Genomic DNA, 16,853 nt, shown 5'->3' with positions numbered 1-16,853 from the left:
GTGGCATGTGGGATCCTTCCGGATCAGGGATTGAACCCATGTCTCCTGTATCGGCAGGCAGATTCTTTACAACTGAGCCACCAGGGAAACCCCATATTTTAAAAAATTACCAGTTTATACTGATATTTCCAAATCAAATCCAACACCAGTAGATTTTTACCTCTTGCCATTCTCTATTGCATCTGTTCTCTACAGAGAGAATCATGGTTTCCATCAGCAGTGTGTGTGTGTGTGTGTGTGTGTGTGTGTGTGTGTGTATACATATGTGTGTCTCTGTGTTTTTTGTATACACATACAATTACTTTTCATGACCCTCTTACAGAGAGGTCAAAAGGTATTTACTTATTCAACTATAAATGGGCTAGTTCTGGAGTGCTGTATGCTGAGGATGCCGTGCTAAGCAAAACCAGACAGAGTCCCTGCTCTCATACAATATATATTCCAGTGGGAAATAGCCAAATAATCATACTGATGAGTGTATAATTACAAAGCGAGATGAGTACTTTGAATAGCAAAATGGTTCTAGGAGAAAAGTAGAATGGTCCTAAGCCGATAAAAGATGATCGAGACCCTCAGACATGAACTGAGTGAGTCGTGAAGGAAGAATAGGAGCTAACCAGATGAAGAGGGTTAGGGAAGAACAAGGTCTTTGCAAACAGAAGTAGTAGCCGGTGGCCAGAGGGGAGCTTTTGAGAAACCGAGAGAAGGCTGGAGGCTAGGGGAGTTGTGAAAGAGGCCAAGGCTGTAGAAGTACTAACAAAAGTCAGTTCAGTTCAGTCGCTCAGTCGTGTCCGACTCTTTGCAACCCCATGGACCGTAGCATGCCAGGCTGAGTACAAAAGTAGCTGGCATTATTGAGTGCTTACATGTGTTAGACACATACTATTTTACCTAATCTCCAGTTAAGCCTATAAAATTGATGCCATTATTAACCTCATTTTACAGTTGAGGAAAGAGACATTGAAAAGTTAGGTCATTTGTACCTAGTCCCACTAACAGAAAGCAAGAGAACTTCAGTTAGAGGAGCCTTCATCCTTAACTACCCCCTCTTTCACCTCCTGAGGTCAAGCAATGGTAGAACTTTGCAGGCTATGGCAAAGACTTTGGATCCCAGCTGAAGAGAGAATTCTTAGCAGTTGGATTACTGTGTCACAGAATATGCGTGTTAAAATTTTCATGTAGTTGAATATAGGAATTTTGGTGCATATCCCGTTTCTGTAAAATCCTAGGAATGCTCCAAATGAAAATGTTCTTTGTGCAGAGCCTTTTCTCTGTAGCAGTTCTTGAACTTGACCCTGGAGAGGGTTATCATTTGAAGAGGTTCTCAATTATGATGGGTTATAGGATTAAGGGGATCTATATCTTTATTATTATTTTAAAATTTTTTATTATTTATTTTTGGCTGCATTGGGTCTTTGTTGCTGCCCAAGGGCTTTCTCTAGTTGCGGCAAGCCTGGGGTGGGGGGCTACTCTCTAGTTGCCCTAGGTGGGCTTCTCACTGTGGTGGATTCTCTTCCTGCAGAGCATGGACTCCAGAGCGCAGGCTCAGTAGTTGTGGCCCACAGGCTTAGTTGCTCTGAGGCACATGGGATCTTCCCAGACCAGTGATCAAACCTGCGACCCCTGCATTGGCAGGCCGATTCTTAACCACTGGACCACCTTGTCATTCCAGAAATTCAGGGAAGCTCCCTGAATCAGTGTCTTTAATAGCACTTTAGACAAATAGTACACAAAGCTCAAATTTATTGAAATATTTACTGACATGATTGTTACAGGTTCCATGAATGGTAAAAGCAGATGAACAGATAGTAGGCACCCCAAAGATGAAATAGGAAAAGTTCCAGTAGAGTTCCTTCCACCTATCATTTTTCACCAGTTAATTTCCAGTTCCTTGTTCACTGTTGCTTTTAATTTCTGATTTCCTTGAAGATGAGCAAAACCTGGTGAAAGTCATGGAGCTGGTGGATGCTGTGTATGGTCCATACAAGCCCTACCAGCTGAAGTATGGCGACATGGAAGAGAAGTACCTCCTCATCCAGTTCAGCGAGGTGCCTCTGGTAAGGTCACAGCACTGCCAGGGCCAACTGGACATCGCTGTATCTGCCAGGCTAGGGTCGGGCTGGCTGGGATGCTTCGGAGAAGGTGGGAGCCAGCATATGGAATGCAGAGAGTGGGAACAGGTGTATCAAACATGGGCTCTCAGCGCTTCCTGGGCTCTCGTAATCCAAATGAGACCACAGGTCTGCTACCTGGTTTTTATTTAAAATCCCCAGTGAGGACCTAGCACCCCTCAGAGGCTTAAATCTTCTCAAGATTACGTTGGTTATCTCCCTGAGTCAGTCATGATTACGCAGTCTTTTGTTCAAGGCAGATATGCAAACAGACACTGGAGCGGAGCACTCAAGCGCAGTGCTCTCAGGCCAGGTTCACCAGGTGGACGCACCAGAGGGGAATTTCCATTGCAAATAATTAAGTCTGTCTAGCGGGAGAGGCGGACACGACTGAAGCAACTTAGCAGCAGCAGCAGCAACAGCAGCAGCGGGAGGTGAGTTGACATTGAAGAATAGATCTTACAGTAGTTCAAGCCAGCTGCCTCCTGCCATTTTTTTTTTCTGTTTTCTAAGGATGTCCCTAGAAAGTCTGTTCCACTCAGTTATGTTCTTGCCCCTGAAGGAAGCATGTTTTTTTTTCACTGCATTCTTTTGGAGTGTGTGATACGAAGAATTCAGACCCTCACTTGAGAGCCAGAGGGAGAGCTGCTGCTGCTGCAGCTGCTGCTGCTGCTAAGTCACTTCAGTTGTGTCCGACTCTGTGCAACCCCATAGACGGCAGCCCACCAGGCTCCCCTGTCCCTGGGATTCTCAAGAACACTGGAGTGGGTTGCCATTTCCTTCTCCAATGCATGAAAGTGAAAAGTGAAAGGGAAGTCGCTCAGTCGTGTCCGACTCTTCACAGCCCCATGGACTGCAGCCTACCAGGCTCCTCCGTCCATGGGACTTTCCAGGCAAGAGTACTGGAGTGGGTTGCCATTGCCTTCTCCACAGAGGGAAAGATACCATCTTAATCACAGAAAAAGAGGAAAGAGATAAAAAATACATATATAAGGATGTCTATAAGGATTTGATCATGCTTTTTGGCCAGGAGTTTATTTCTGTGATCTCACTGGCCGCTTAGACTGTTCTTCCTTCAGTCAGGCTTTTACAGAGCTCTCATAGTTTGGGACTACATTTCTGATGTTCGTAGTAAGTGGTTTGACCATGAATGAGGAGGTCTGGAGCTCCTCCCATCTGGATGTTGTCTATTCATTTGTTCTTCAGTCTGAAGCAGCTTTTTATTGTCTCTGCTGACCAGGAGCACGGGGAAGTCATTGACTGTGTGCAGGAGCTGAGCCACTCTGTGAACAAGCTCTTTGGCCTGTCTTCTGCAGCCGTTGACAGATGCATCAGATTCACCAGTGGCCTGGGGACCTGTGGCCTGCTGACAGCCCTGAAGTCTCTCTTTGCCAAGTAAGGCTGGGGAAGTGGGATCAGGGCCAGCTGCAGGGAGATAATGGCCTGCTGATGGCCCTGAAGTCCCTCTTTGCCGAGTAAGGCTGGGAGAATGGAGTCAGGGCCAGCCTCATGGGAGAGTGGTGTCTCCCAGTTAAAAATGCGGATGTCCGTATTCCTGCCATGAATCACTTGCACCTAAGCCTAAGGGGACGTCCTTAATGACGCTAAGAACATCACAGCACATTCATTATGGTGGAGCATTTAAAGCAACCAGAATGTCCATCAATTTGGAAATGGCCAAATAAGATATGGTATATTCATACTAAGGGAGTTCCTTATGAGGCAGTTAAGGTGTTAATTCTACCTACACATAACAGCAGGGATAAATGTCAAAACATACTGTTGAAGTGAATAAAAAGTTGCAGGATACTATGGAGAGTACATTTTCTGTAGCAGGGTTCAGCAAAGCTTTTCTGCCAAGGACCAGATGATAAGTATGGTGGGCCTTGAGGGCTTTGCAGTCAATAGAGACTTTCATGGAGAGTGCTTCCCCAGAAGCACAAAAGCAGCCAGAGAGAGCACATACCTGAGTGGATGTGGCCTTGTTCCAGTAAAACTTTGTTTACAAGAAACCAGGAGTGCCAATTCCTGTTCTGGATCCTCTTTGAAACTATAAGTGCACTATATGTTCCTATAGAATACAGGTCACCAAACTCTAGCTCATGAGCCAAGTCTGTTTTTGTAAAAGTGTTATTGGAATTCCACTAAGCCCATTCACTTACCTGTGGCCTCTAAATCCTCCCAATGAAGTTAGAGTTGAGTAGTTAGAACAGAGACCTTGTGACTTGCAAAGCTTAATACCTGGACCTGAACAGACAAATTTTGCTCAGCCCTGATGCGGAAGGTTAGGCAAAACTGGAAACACTGATGATATTTGAGGAGAGGGAGGACTAAGTAATCATAGGAGACTTAGCTTTGTTATTTTCTGATTCTTAAAAAGGAGACTAAATTAACACATTTCTTGTGTAATTAAAAATATAAAATAAAAAAGTATATAAACATCATGCTCAGTAGAAGAAGCCAGTCAGACAGGACCTCACGTTATATGATTCCATCTATACAAAATGTCCAGAACAGGCAAATCTATAGAGACAGACAGTAGGCTAGTGGCTGCCTAGGCAGGGCATGCAGGTTCCATCCTGGGTCGGGAAGATCCCCTGGAGGAGGAAATGGCAACCCACTCCAGTATTCTTGCCTGGGAAATCCCATAGACAGAGGAACCTGGGAGGCTGCAGTCCATGGGGTCGCAAAAGAGTCAGAGGTGACTAAGCAACTAAACAAAAGGGCTGGGGAGGGGGGCATTTGGAGGAGATGCAGGATGTCTGCTAAAAGGTAACAGGGTTTCTTTTAAGGCTGATGAAGCTTGTTTTAAAGTTGATTGTGGTGATGGTTGCACAACTCTGTGACTGCATAAAAACCTTTGACTTGTGTGATCTGTGAATTGCAAAGGCGATAAAGCCATTAGGAGAAAGAAAAGAGGGAAGACCAAAATTAAATTTACTTAGAGAAAAGAAGAGGTAAGAAATTTCAGTAAAAGGCTGGATTCTCTGACCTGTGTGATTGAGGTGAAAGGGCCCTTCGGAGGTTAGATGCTTCAGTGTTTAGCTTATGGACGGATACATTCTCAGGCTCTGCAAGAGAGTGTATTCTGAAATAAAGTTGCCTTGTGTCTCAAGAAACTCCTCGTACTGAACTGAATGCTCTTTTGCTGCCGTAAGTTTAGGGAACCCTTGTCATTCCAGAAATACTGAACATGCCCCGTGAGCTCTGTGCTGTTGGTCGCTGCCGCGGGCGGTCTGCACCTCCGAGGGCGGCTCACAGGAAGATACTGAGGGGACAGGGGCCCTGCTCGCAGAGGGAGGGGGAGCAGGTGAACCCAGATGGCACCTCCAGAGAGAGAAACATCAGCAACAGGTTTAATCAAATAAAATTCACCTCTTTCTCTGCCACCAACCAGGATTTTGTGGATGAAATAATTCTTTTTGAGACCTTAAAGTTTTATTATAAAACAAAAGTAAAACGCTTTCAAAAATACATATATATTTAAATACAAAAAGGTGTAAAAAAGCAAAAGTCTTCCTTCTTTCCTGCCCATGTCCTTCTCCTCAGAAGTCACAAGTTTTAGTCTTTTATTTAAATATATTTAGCTGCGCTGGGCCTCAGTTTCGGCACGCGGGATCTTGGTTCACCGACCAGGGATCGAACCCAGGGCCCCTGCATTGGGCTCAAGGAGTCTTAGCCTTCTCACTCTTCTCTCCAGACTTTAAAGAAAATTTGTTCGTTTATCACCTTTAACTGTTATGTCTTGACTCTCAACCCTGAAAGGTAAGGAACTGGGCCTCTTTGAGTCTGGTCCTCTCATATCCTCTCTCCTCCCAGTTGGTGATGTTTTCATTTTTGGTTCTTGTGTTGGTTACTTCAGTTCCTTCATTTTAAAAAGTAATGCAAATCCATGTTAAAAATTCAAACTGGACCAAAGGATGTATGATGAAGCCAGATCACCTTCTCTAGAAGGGGAGGATTTGAAGGTACCAAAATAGCTGATATTTGTTTATGAAATTAGTCAGGGAAATAAGGGTGACACTGACTTGGCCAGGGTTCAAGTGGGACCTCGTTCAGTAGTGGGGAGGGCATGGGATGGTGTTCAGGAAGGAGGGGTAGGGAGGATGAAGGATGCAGGCAGGGCAGGAGGGTAGCCTAACCTGGATTTGGCCAAGGCTGTAGAATCCATAGTTAAAGATGGGGTGGTACAGAGTCAGGGGCATTCTGGCTGTGAGGGAGCCTGGGCCCTGGAGGTGGAGCCCCCTGAGCTAAGATCCTGACTCAGCACTTAACTAGCTGGGACCTTGGGTGGGTTCATGCTCCTTTCTGAGTCTTGTTATCTTTTAGGTGGGGAAACTGATGGTGATAATATCACCTTTCTGTGTGGATGTGAATATTGAGTGAGAAGTGAATGTGCTTAGTCGCTCAGTCACTCTTTGCAACCCCATGGACTGTAGCCCGCCAGGCTCCTCTGTCAGTGGAATTCACCAGGCAAGAATACTACTGGAGTGGGGAGCCTTTCCCTTCTCCAGGGAATCTTCCCAACCCAGGGATCAAACCCAGATCTCCTGCAATGCAGGCAGATTCTTTACCATCTGAGCCAGCAGGGAAGCCCAGGGAATATTGAGTGAAAGCACATAATTATAGCACCTTGCATGGTGGAGACACTTGGAAACATTTATTATTGAGAGAGCCGGAGTGTTTTGGTACGAATGCCATAAAAATGCGGTGTGATGCACACATCACCTGCGAGCCCCACTGGGGCTAAGCAGTCACCCACCTCCTCCTACCTCACGCCCCTGCCATGCTCCACAGCTGCTCACCATCCCAGGGACTCTGTCAGGAGCTTCTGCAGCACAATGGCACTGTTGGGCGGGGTGCTCTTCGCGTGCTTGTCACGGTTGCAGGGTGGTGATAGGTGTTTAACCTTCTTCAGCTAAAGCACAATTATGTCCTCCAAGAGCCCCCTCTCAGTGTGTCCTGAGGCCCCTGCCCCTCCCCCAGGGGAAGCTGTCACGTCTCTGGGTGGGGTCCGTGGCGTTTTGGTTTCATAGCTTTCCAGCACTACGGTCTGAGGCCTCCGTGAAGGCAGCAGCACCGGCGCTTGTCCTCAGCGCAGTGGCCTGCTGCAGTTTTGTCCACTTGCTTCTCTGAATGGCCTTTCTTTCCACCACACAGACTTACTCTTCAGGGCGGTGCCTGGGGTCCTCATAGTCCACCGTCCTCCCTAGAGCGTGTGGTTTGGGAAGGGAGAGGAGCAAGATTTTCTGTGATGTGTGCAGGTGTTGTGGGTTTTAGGGAGCCTCTTGGCTTCCAGAGCATATGACCATCCACCCCAGACCTCCTTACCGTGCTCTCCCAAAGGCATGTTTATTGTTTACCTTCCAAGAACTGTACAGCCAGCCATCTGTAGCCAGCATCCCTTATCTGTGGCTTCAACTAACTGTGGATCGAAAATACTTGGGGAAAAAATGTGCAGAAAGTACCAAAAGGCAAAACTTGAATTTACCCGTGAGTTTGCCACATGCTGGCAGCTATTTACATAGCATTTATATTGTATTTACAATTTACATAACATTTACCTTGTATTAGGTATTATAAGTAATCTAGAGATGATTTAAAGTATATGGGAGAATGTGCCTAAGTGAAGTGAAGTCGCTCAGTTGTGCCCAACTCTTTGAGACCCCATGGACAGTAACCTGTATCACGCTTCTCCGTCCGTGGGATTTTCTAGGCAAGAGTACTGGAGTGGGTTGCCGTTTCCTTCTCCAGGGAATCTTCCCTACCTAGGGATCAAACCCGGGTCTCCCGCATTGTAGACAAACGTTTTACCATCTGAACTACCAGGAAAGTCCATATGCCTGATTATTATTATTAATTCGCTCAGTTGTGTCCGACTCTTTGCTACCCCATGGACTATCAGGCTCCTCTGTCCATGGGATTTTCCAGGCAAGAGTGCTGGAGTGGATTGCCATTTCCTTCTCCAGGGGATCTTCCTGACCCAGGGATCGAACTTGGGTCACCCACATTGCAGGCAGACGCTTTACCATCTGAGCCACCACGGAAGCCCTTCATATGCCTAGGTTATATGCAAATACTATAGACCATTTTGTATTTTTTTAAAAACTTGAACATCTGTGGATTTTGCTACTTTGGCTGGGGGCAGGATCCTGAAATCAGTCCCTCACGGATACCAAGGGAGTTACAATATATAAAAACACCACCACTGCACATCAGCTTTCATTTTATACTTTTCAGGGAACTTTTGTGTGTACTGTTTCATTCATTTCATTTTGTCATCGTGACAGCACTGTGGGAGCAGTACAGAAAGTGAAACTCGCTCAGTCATGTCTGATTCTTTGTGACCCATGGACTATACAGTCCCTGGAATTCTCCAGGCCGGAATACTGGAGTAGGTAGCCTCTCCCTTTTCCAGGGGATCCTCCCAAACCAGGGATCAAATCCAGGTCTCCCACATGGCAGGCAGATTCCTTCCCAGCTGAGCCACAGTGGAAGCCCAGGAACACTGGAGTGGGTAGCCTATCCCTTCTCCAGCCGGTCTTCCCCATCCAGGAATTGAACCAGGGTCTCCTGCATTGCAGGCGGATTCTTTACCAACTAAGCTATCAGGGAAGGCAGTGCAGAAGACATCATCAAGTCCGCTTTGAAGATGAGGACACTGAGGCCCAAAGACACCTCGGTACTTGCCTAGCTACTGCAGTGCAGGTCTGTCATTGCCTCACAGCCTGTTTCTGGATGTCTCCCTAATGCCCAGGCCTGTGCTAGTTCCTGGGGATACAATTATGAGCCACAGAGTGATAGTCCCTGTTCTCTCCCAGAGCTTCTAGTCTAGTGACAGCAATAAACATGAAACACATACATTAAATAAGCTATTTAGTGATACCTGGGGTTCCGTGATAAGTGGGATGTGATAAGCCATTTAGTGATAAATGGGATGAAGAAAAGTAAGTGGTATAGGTGGGAGCAAACAGCACAGTCTGCGAGGGAGGGTTTTCAGTTTGGAATCCAGCTTCATGCCTCACTAAGGTTGGGCCCAAGCCATGGGGCTTGGCTGTTTACTCTGAATTCAAGAATTGGAGTGGGCTTCCCTGGTAGCTCAGCTGGTAAAGAACCCGCCTGCAATGCAGGAGACCCTGGTTCGATTCCTGTGCCAGGAAGATCCCCTGGAGAAGAGATAGGCTACCCACTCCAGTATTCTTGGGCTTCCCTTGTGGCTCAACTGGTAAAGAATCTGCCTGCAGTGTGGAGACCTGGGTTTGATCCCTGGGTTGGGAATATCCCCTGGAGAAGGGAATGGATATCCACTCCAGTATTCTGGCTTGGAGAATTCCATGGACTGACTGTATAGTCCATGGGGTCGCAAAGAGTTGGACACAACTGAGTGACTTTCACTTTCAAGGATTTCAATGCTACAGAAGTACCTTGTGGTATCCTAGGTGTCAGTCAGGTATTATAGTGGGGCCATGATGTTTTAAAACAGTCCTTTAAATTAGCTTCCAAAGAAATGCCTCTGTTAGGATGAAGGAGTGATTTGCCCGCATCATCTGTCAACTGGTGGGTCACAGAGTTGTGGTCTTAGTGGCCGTCCCCTTCCCCCTCATTGTGAACATCTCTTAAAGCTGCTCTGCAAGATGAAAAAGACCGTCTTGTTACATAGAGATTTGTTTGTGGTCAGAGCTTTATGAGTCTTGACAACCCTTTGCAGGATAGCCTCTGAAGAGGCTCTCATTAGCGGTTTGTCCAAAGCTTTGTAATTCCTGGTGTCTCTAGGTAGAGAGTTTATGATGACACCACTGTTAATTTTTCTTTCCCCATAGGTATGTGTCTGACTTCACTAGTACTCTTCACTCAATACGAAAGAAGTACAGACTGGATGATATTCCTCTCAACTCTCTTTTTCAAGAAGATTGGACGGCTTTTCAGAATTCCATTAGGTAAAATGGGAGTAAACATATATAAACATATATATATAATAGTGTATAAAAATGATAAATGTGGGGTTTTTTTCTCTTTCACTGTCTCCTCCACCCCCCACCCCTTTTAAAGCAAATACTCTAGACGCTGCAAACAAGCCAATAAACAAAAAACAAACAAAAACCAAACATCAAAAAGACCTGTCTTGCTCTTAAAATATTTTCAGAAATTCTTTAGGAACTCATTTCCTTTGGTGATTTAAGTTTTTTGTCTGGCTTGAGATTTTTTTCCCCCCTTAGCCTATAGTTTTTGCAGTAAGTTAGAGCTTTTATATTTTAGAAAATGCACAGTTGATTATATCCTGTTTCTGGATCTAAGTGCCATAGTACTAAATGGTAAGCCAGTACTCTTTGGCCTGTGAAGAGCCGTATAAGAGTTCCATGAAAGGACATGAGGTGACCCTCCTGAATTGTTGTTGACAGGCTCCAGGGTAGCCTCGTGTGATGTGTGGGCTGCTTGGTAGACACCCTGTTGCCCCAAACCCTGAGGTCTGATCTGAGTGTGACTGGCAGTGGCTTGAGGCATTTGGCCCTTGATAAGTCCAGCCAGGGAATGCAAATGCTGGCCAGTGGCCAAATCTGACCTAAGGACAAGTTTTGTTTGATCACAGGATTTAAAAAAATTTTTTTAGATTATTTGCCAGCATGTAAAACCAGATTTAACATAATCCAGCTTTCCAACATCATGTCAAAACTGGTCTCTCTGGAAGCACTGGGTCTGTGTCGCCCCAGGGCCTTGACCTCTACCTGGGGCTGGAAGCCGAAACCCTTGGTTGACGAGGTAAATGTCCTCTGTTCTGTTCTCCCACTCCTGTGAGGCTTATCAGCTGTACTATTGGCCTGAGATAAAAAGCAATCCAGAAATTTCTTTTCCTTACAACCATTCTTCACAGACGTGTTCTGGAAAAGCAAGCTGCTCTCCCCCCACTTACATTCCTTGCCTGACCCCCCTGGGCTAAGTAGCATGTACAGGGTACCCATGGTGCACGTGGGTCCAAAGACCATCTTATCAGGGTAAACCCAGGACCTCCCAAGACCATCTGGAATATCTCCTCACGGGCTCTGATCTGAACTTTTATTTTTTTATGAAATTTAATGTTCTCGATGCTAATATCCCTTATCAGCTGTGGCAGCTTGGTACACCAGAAAATATTACGCACGAAGTTGTTCTGTTGTACCTGATGTGAATGTAATATTTCACTTTCTCATAAACCTTTCTTATGATGGAATGCCTAGATATCTTGGTGATGATAGGCACTTTAGAGAAAGTTAAAAGTTAACTAGCCCTAAGATGTTTTTAATCCTTGGATTTGTCCTGACATTATAGTTTGGTGTTGAAGGACTCAGTGGCTGGAGTTTGAGGCCTAGCATAAAATTACTCGGAAATTAAACGAATATTAAATTCAGACGTGATGATCATTCAGGCTTGTCTCTCAGAAACAAATGGATTAAACTCATCTGCCTTTCATGTGATCAGAATGGAACATAATTCTAATTCTAATATCAAAACAGTTTTCTCTTCTATGCCTGGCAAATAGCAGGCATCTCACAAGCATTAAATAATGAATTTTGGTTTTTAAATTTTAGAGACAAAAGATTTCCAACCCATTTTTGTTTGTTTCTGTTTTTTTTTTTTTGTCACACTACAAAACTTGTGGGATCCTAGTTCCCTGACCAGGGATGGAACCCAGGCCCTTAGCAATGGAAACTCGAGTCCTATCCACGGAGCCACCAGGGAATTTCCTCCAACCCATTTTCTCAAAGACAGAAACCAAGAGCAACTTCAGTATTTTGTGTGCGTGCTAAGTTGCTTCAGTTGTGTCCGACTCTTTGCAACCCTATGGACTGTAGCTGGCCAGACTCCTCTGTCCACGGGATCCTTCCCGTAAGAATACCGGAGTGGGTTGCCATGCCCGCCTCCAGGGGATCTTCCTGATCCAGGGATCAAACCTGGATCAGATCTTTGAGGTCCCCTGCATTGGCAGGTGGGCTCTTTACCTCTAGCACCACCTTGTATTCTGGGACATGTTAAATTATTTCGGATCACGTTGGATAGAGTTGTGAGTCATAGCAGGGAGACCCATGACAGAGGAATATCAGAAAGGACTGGAATCTCCCTTTTACGTGAACTACTAATGAATGAAACATTTCAGATCAGCCCTCTAAGTGGGTTTCCCTGGTGGCTCAGACGGTAAAGGTAAAGAACCTGCCTGGGGTGCAGGAGACCCAGGTTTGATCCCTGACTTGGGAAGATCTCCTGAAGAAGGAAATGGCAACCGAGTCCAGTATCCTTGCCTGGGAAATCCCATGGACAGAGGAGTCTGGCAGGCCTCCAGTCCATGGGGTTGTGAGGAGTCTGACACGACTGAGCTCAAAGGATTAACTGCTTTCCCACAATGCAGCACACAACAAAAAGGGTTGAATACTTAGAATTTTTATGAATGAGACAATGTTTGTCCTGTAAATGTCAGCATTCCAGATGCTTAAACTTGAAGTGCTTTTTGTTTTGTTTAGGATAATAGCCACCTGTGGAGAGCTCTTAAGGCAATGTGGGGACTTTGAGCAGCAGCTGGCAAACAGGTAGGAGGGACCTGGGGGTGGGTCCCTGGGCCCAGGTTTAGGGAAGAACTTGATTGAGTACACAGCACAGTCTGACGCCTCAGCGCTCCAGGGCTCTCTGTACCTAGGATACGAGGCGTCAGTATTGTCACCATTCAGCATTTATTGAGCATCTAAAAGGAGCAAGGCCTGCTTGGCAGCGGGCACATAATTTTAGTTAGATATGAAAGTCTCAGCCTAATTGAGGAAAACAGTACATGCTATCTCCAAATTATCAGTGGGCTGGGTTCCTGCTGCAATTGTGAGTCAGTTATTGGAAATCGAAATAAATTTTGCCATAGAAATGGTGTTCAAAGCAGTGGTGAAGTCCCCAGGGCCAACCTACAGAATGGGGCTGAACCGGGCCAGCCTGCCGTCTGGGTTCTGCCCCAGGATTCTGTGTTGCAAAGTTGGTGTGTGGCAATGAGGATTTCTGGGCTGGGGTCTGGAAGGTCTCTTCTGTCCCTCTCTCTATTCTGATACCTGCCCCGAAGGGACCCCTCAGAGGGCTCCAGCTGCCCAGATGCTCTTGTTTCTTTCTTTCAGCAGAATCTCATTGTCTCAGTGCAGCTGGGTTCTCTGTTCTGCAGGAGTTCAGGGGAAGAAGTCTGAACTCAGGTGGTGTGAGGGCCTAGCATCTGTCCCTTCCCCTCTTTCTGGGATAATTCTTCATTGTCTTAAAGTCATCTCTGCAAGAGGGACTTTCTGGCAGTGGTACAAAGTGAAAAGCAAGCCAAGACCTCAGACCGGGTGGACGGTAGGGGCGAACTGCTGGGGAAGGAGGTCAGACCGCCCTTGGGGTCAGGGGCCTGAGCTGGTCATTTCTTCTTCTCACAACTTTTGGTCTTCTTTCATTTGTGACCCCGTGGATTGCCTTCAAGTCACAAGACTTTTCATGATGGTTCTCATGGGGAAAGTCTTGCTAGGGGTGGGGGGTGGTGTGGGGTGGAATGAGCAGCTATTGCGGTTCATGACTCCCAAACAGCCCAGCACAGAGGTTATGTGGCTTCCTGGAACAAATAAAACCAGGACATCACAGGCATACAATGGAGTGTGTGTAAATAGTAAATGATGAAGTGAACGCGCCCTTCCTCCCTACTCCCACGCACACTTACGCTCACATTCATATGCAGGTGTATACACACACACACACACACACACACGTATACACGGTGAAGGGAGCCTACGGTGGAGGGTAATTAGGTCTGGGTTCACAAAGGGCCTGCACGAAAACGTGAACATTTTATATTTACATGTTTAAAAGAAAAACATGTAGCTTATTATTTTCTTAATTACAGTAGTAATTACATCCTGGGTCCAACTCATTGCACAAATTAAAAGTTCACAAGTATACAAAGTAAAAACTGAAAATCTCACCTTAAAAGTTCTTCAGAAGAAAACAATTACAGCCCTCCACCCCTGTCACATTTGTTGAGCTTCTGATATTAAGAACCTCATCGCGTTAACTCATCAGTCATCCGGGGGGCTCAAAAAGATAGGTGCTCTTCGTATCCCCATTTTTACACATGAAGAGACATTGAGGCCTAGAATTTGGCACAGGTAATAGCTTATTCTAGAAAAAGTGACTTGTTTTTGGCTGTGCTGGGTCTTCGTGGCTGTGCGGGTTTTTCTCTAGTTGTGGCAAGTGGGGGCTCCTCCCTAGTTGCAACGCTCAGGCTTCTCATTGCGGTGGTTTATTTTGTTGCAGGGCATATGGGCTCTAGAGCACAGGCTTAATAGTTGTGGCGAATGGGCTTAGTTTTTCTGTCGTATATGGGATCTTCTTGAATCAGGGATCAAATCCGTGCTTCCTGCACTGCCGGGTGGATTCTTTACCCCTGAGCCACCCGGGAAGCCGCAGTAATAGCTTTTTAAGTAAAAGAAATCATTTGTGGAAAGAGCTGTGTCTGAGGTGATGCAAGTAAGAAGCAGTGTTTGAACAGGGATGTCTGCTGAGTCATCCTGAGTACATGTCACACCCACACCGTCCTTCCTCAGAGATGGTTGTCCGTCCTTAGACTTGTGTCTCTCTGCGTGCATATCAGAAGTCTTACCATATCAGAACATACAGGCTTGCCTTAATCTTTTAATGAAGATGAATATTACATTCTAAAGGGCAAGGAAGGATCTGGTTAAGAAAATGCATGGGGCATTCCTAGATAGGTAAAGAGCAAGCTCTTGTAACTGCACCCCAGCGAGGCTGAGTGCCTGGCCCGAGCTCTCTGGTGTGATGAGAACAGATTGAGTGTATCCAGGGGAACCTTTTTAAGATGTGGCGTCATTCTGGAAGCACTGAGCCTGGAAAGGGAAACGAGTAACAGTCACCATCTGTATTCCAATCAGGGAGCCCAACTGTTTGGCCGCTGCCTGTAAAACTTATCTTATCTCCCCATCAATTTCACCTGCAGAGCCCAGACTATGACTTAGGACCACTCCCCCAGGGTGGCAGCCGTGGTAGCTCGAAAAACTCCAGATTACTTGAGCAACAGGAGTGACATTGGCTGCTGGGCTTTAGAGATCACCTAGGCAGGTGGTCATTTTGACAAAGATCATTTTGTGACTTATGGGCTGAGTGAAGCCAGGCCGAGTTGGGTGTCACCCGAGGGATTTCTCTTGAACGCGGGCGACACGCAGGAAGGTTGCCGTGGCTCCTCTATACTTTTATGGTGCCCACTACTGATTTTTGGCACAGTGGCATTTTCACTGGGACACAGCTTTAGTAGGGCAGTTCAGTGGGGCGATGAGGTTTGGAGAATCCAGAATAAATGTATACATTTCCCTGGCTGAGGCGTGGGCAGCAGCTTTTCAAGAAAAGGAGATGCGTTGAGGAAGTAGGTGGAATTGGGATGTTCGTCCCTCCCTCCTTATCATGTATGGACTTAACTGCCTTCTCCTGGCACGGCAGGTAGCCCAGCACTGGCACATATTGGGCTTTCCTGTTAATCTCTGAGCTTCTGGGCAGGCTCTGTTGTATTTAATCATCTGAAAGCACCGAAGCCTAGCTTAGAGCCCATCACAACATGAGAAAATATTTCTTTTTTAAAAAAATGTATTTGCTTTTGGCTTCACTGGGTCTTTGTTGCTGTGCAAGGTCTTTCTCCAGTTGTGGAGAACGTGGGGCTTCTCTTGTTGCAGAGCATGGACTCTAGGGCACGTGGGCTCTATAGTTATGGCCAGCAGGCTTCCACTCCCTGGCATGTGGAATCTTCCTGGATCAGGGATTAAACCCATCTCCTACACTGGCAGGTGGATTCTTAACCACTGGACCACCAGGGAAGTCTGAAAATGTTTCTTAGTGAATAAGGAAATCAAGTTTTCATTTTTGCATTGTTTAGTTCACAATACTGGGAAATACAGATAACAGGACATCAGAGTCTAATGATGAGGTCATCTCATGGTGACTGGTTGAAGTGGAGGCTAGGGAAGAATGCCATTATTGCCTTAGGGCTGAGCTGTGTTTATTCCAACATTTAAAAATGTTGGATTTGGTTTCTATTGTAGAGCACACTATTCAGACATTTTAAACTGTGATCTGTAGTATTTGAAACATTCCCGGTATAACTGCTCTTCTTCATCTTGGATGGCAGAATGATGCCACTCGTTAGCTGCCTGAGACTGAAGCATGAGCTGCAGTGACCCTGAGAAGGAGAGCTGACTTCCTGGAGGGAAGAGATGAAAGCTCAGCTCTCAGCTCCCTGCTCACCAAATCCAGGGCCACCTGGCATTCACAGAATAATTATGGAACGCCTGTTCTGTGCCCAGCACTGTGCTTCTGTAGTTCAGTTGCTCAGCCATGTCCTACTCTTTGCATGGATTGCATGGATTCCATGGATTGCAGCATGCCAGGCTCCCCTGTCCTTCACCGTTTCCTGGAGCTTGCTCAAACTCAGGTCCGTTGAGTCGGTGATGCCGTCCAACTATCTCATCCTCTGTCGTTCCCTTCTCCTCCTGCCGTCAATCTTTCCCAGCACCAGGATCTTTTCTAATGAATTGGCTCTTCCCATCAGGTGGCCAAAGTATTGGAGCTTCAGCTTCAGCATCAGTCCTTCCAATGAATATTCAGGACTGATTTCCTTTAGGATTGACTGATTTGTTCTCCTTGTAGCCAAGGGACTCTCAAGAGTCTTCTCCAACACCACAGTTCAAAAGTATCAATTCTTTGATGCCC

General features: G+C 46.1%; 1 protein-coding gene across 4 annotated transcripts in view; it reads left to right on the top strand.

Moving 5' to 3' along the window:
• Window positions 1-16,853, top strand: part of COG7 (component of oligomeric golgi complex 7) — a 97,096-nt gene that overhangs the window by 47,050 nt on the left and 33,193 nt on the right. For all 4 annotated transcript variants that reach the window (XR_011252703.1, XR_011252704.1, XM_069570350.1 and 1 more), the window contains exons 8-11: window positions 1,930-2,057; window positions 3,352-3,506; window positions 9,932-10,048; window positions 12,602-12,667. Coding sequence is in view for 2 of the 4 variants with exons in the window: in XM_069570350.1 (XP_069426451.1) it covers window positions 1,930-2,057; window positions 3,352-3,506; window positions 9,932-10,048; window positions 12,602-12,667 (466 nt within the window). In the remaining 2 variants the exon portion in view is untranslated. The remainder of the gene's footprint in view (window positions 1-1,929; window positions 2,058-3,351; window positions 3,507-9,931; window positions 10,049-12,601; window positions 12,668-16,853) is intronic.

This window comes from Ovis canadensis, chromosome 24, assembly GCF_042477335.2.
Source record: "Ovis canadensis isolate MfBH-ARS-UI-01 breed Bighorn chromosome 24, ARS-UI_OviCan_v2, whole genome shotgun sequence".
Lineage (NCBI taxonomy): Eukaryota > Metazoa > Chordata > Mammalia > Artiodactyla > Bovidae > Ovis > Ovis canadensis.
This window is presented reverse-complemented; position numbering and strand designations above follow the sequence as displayed.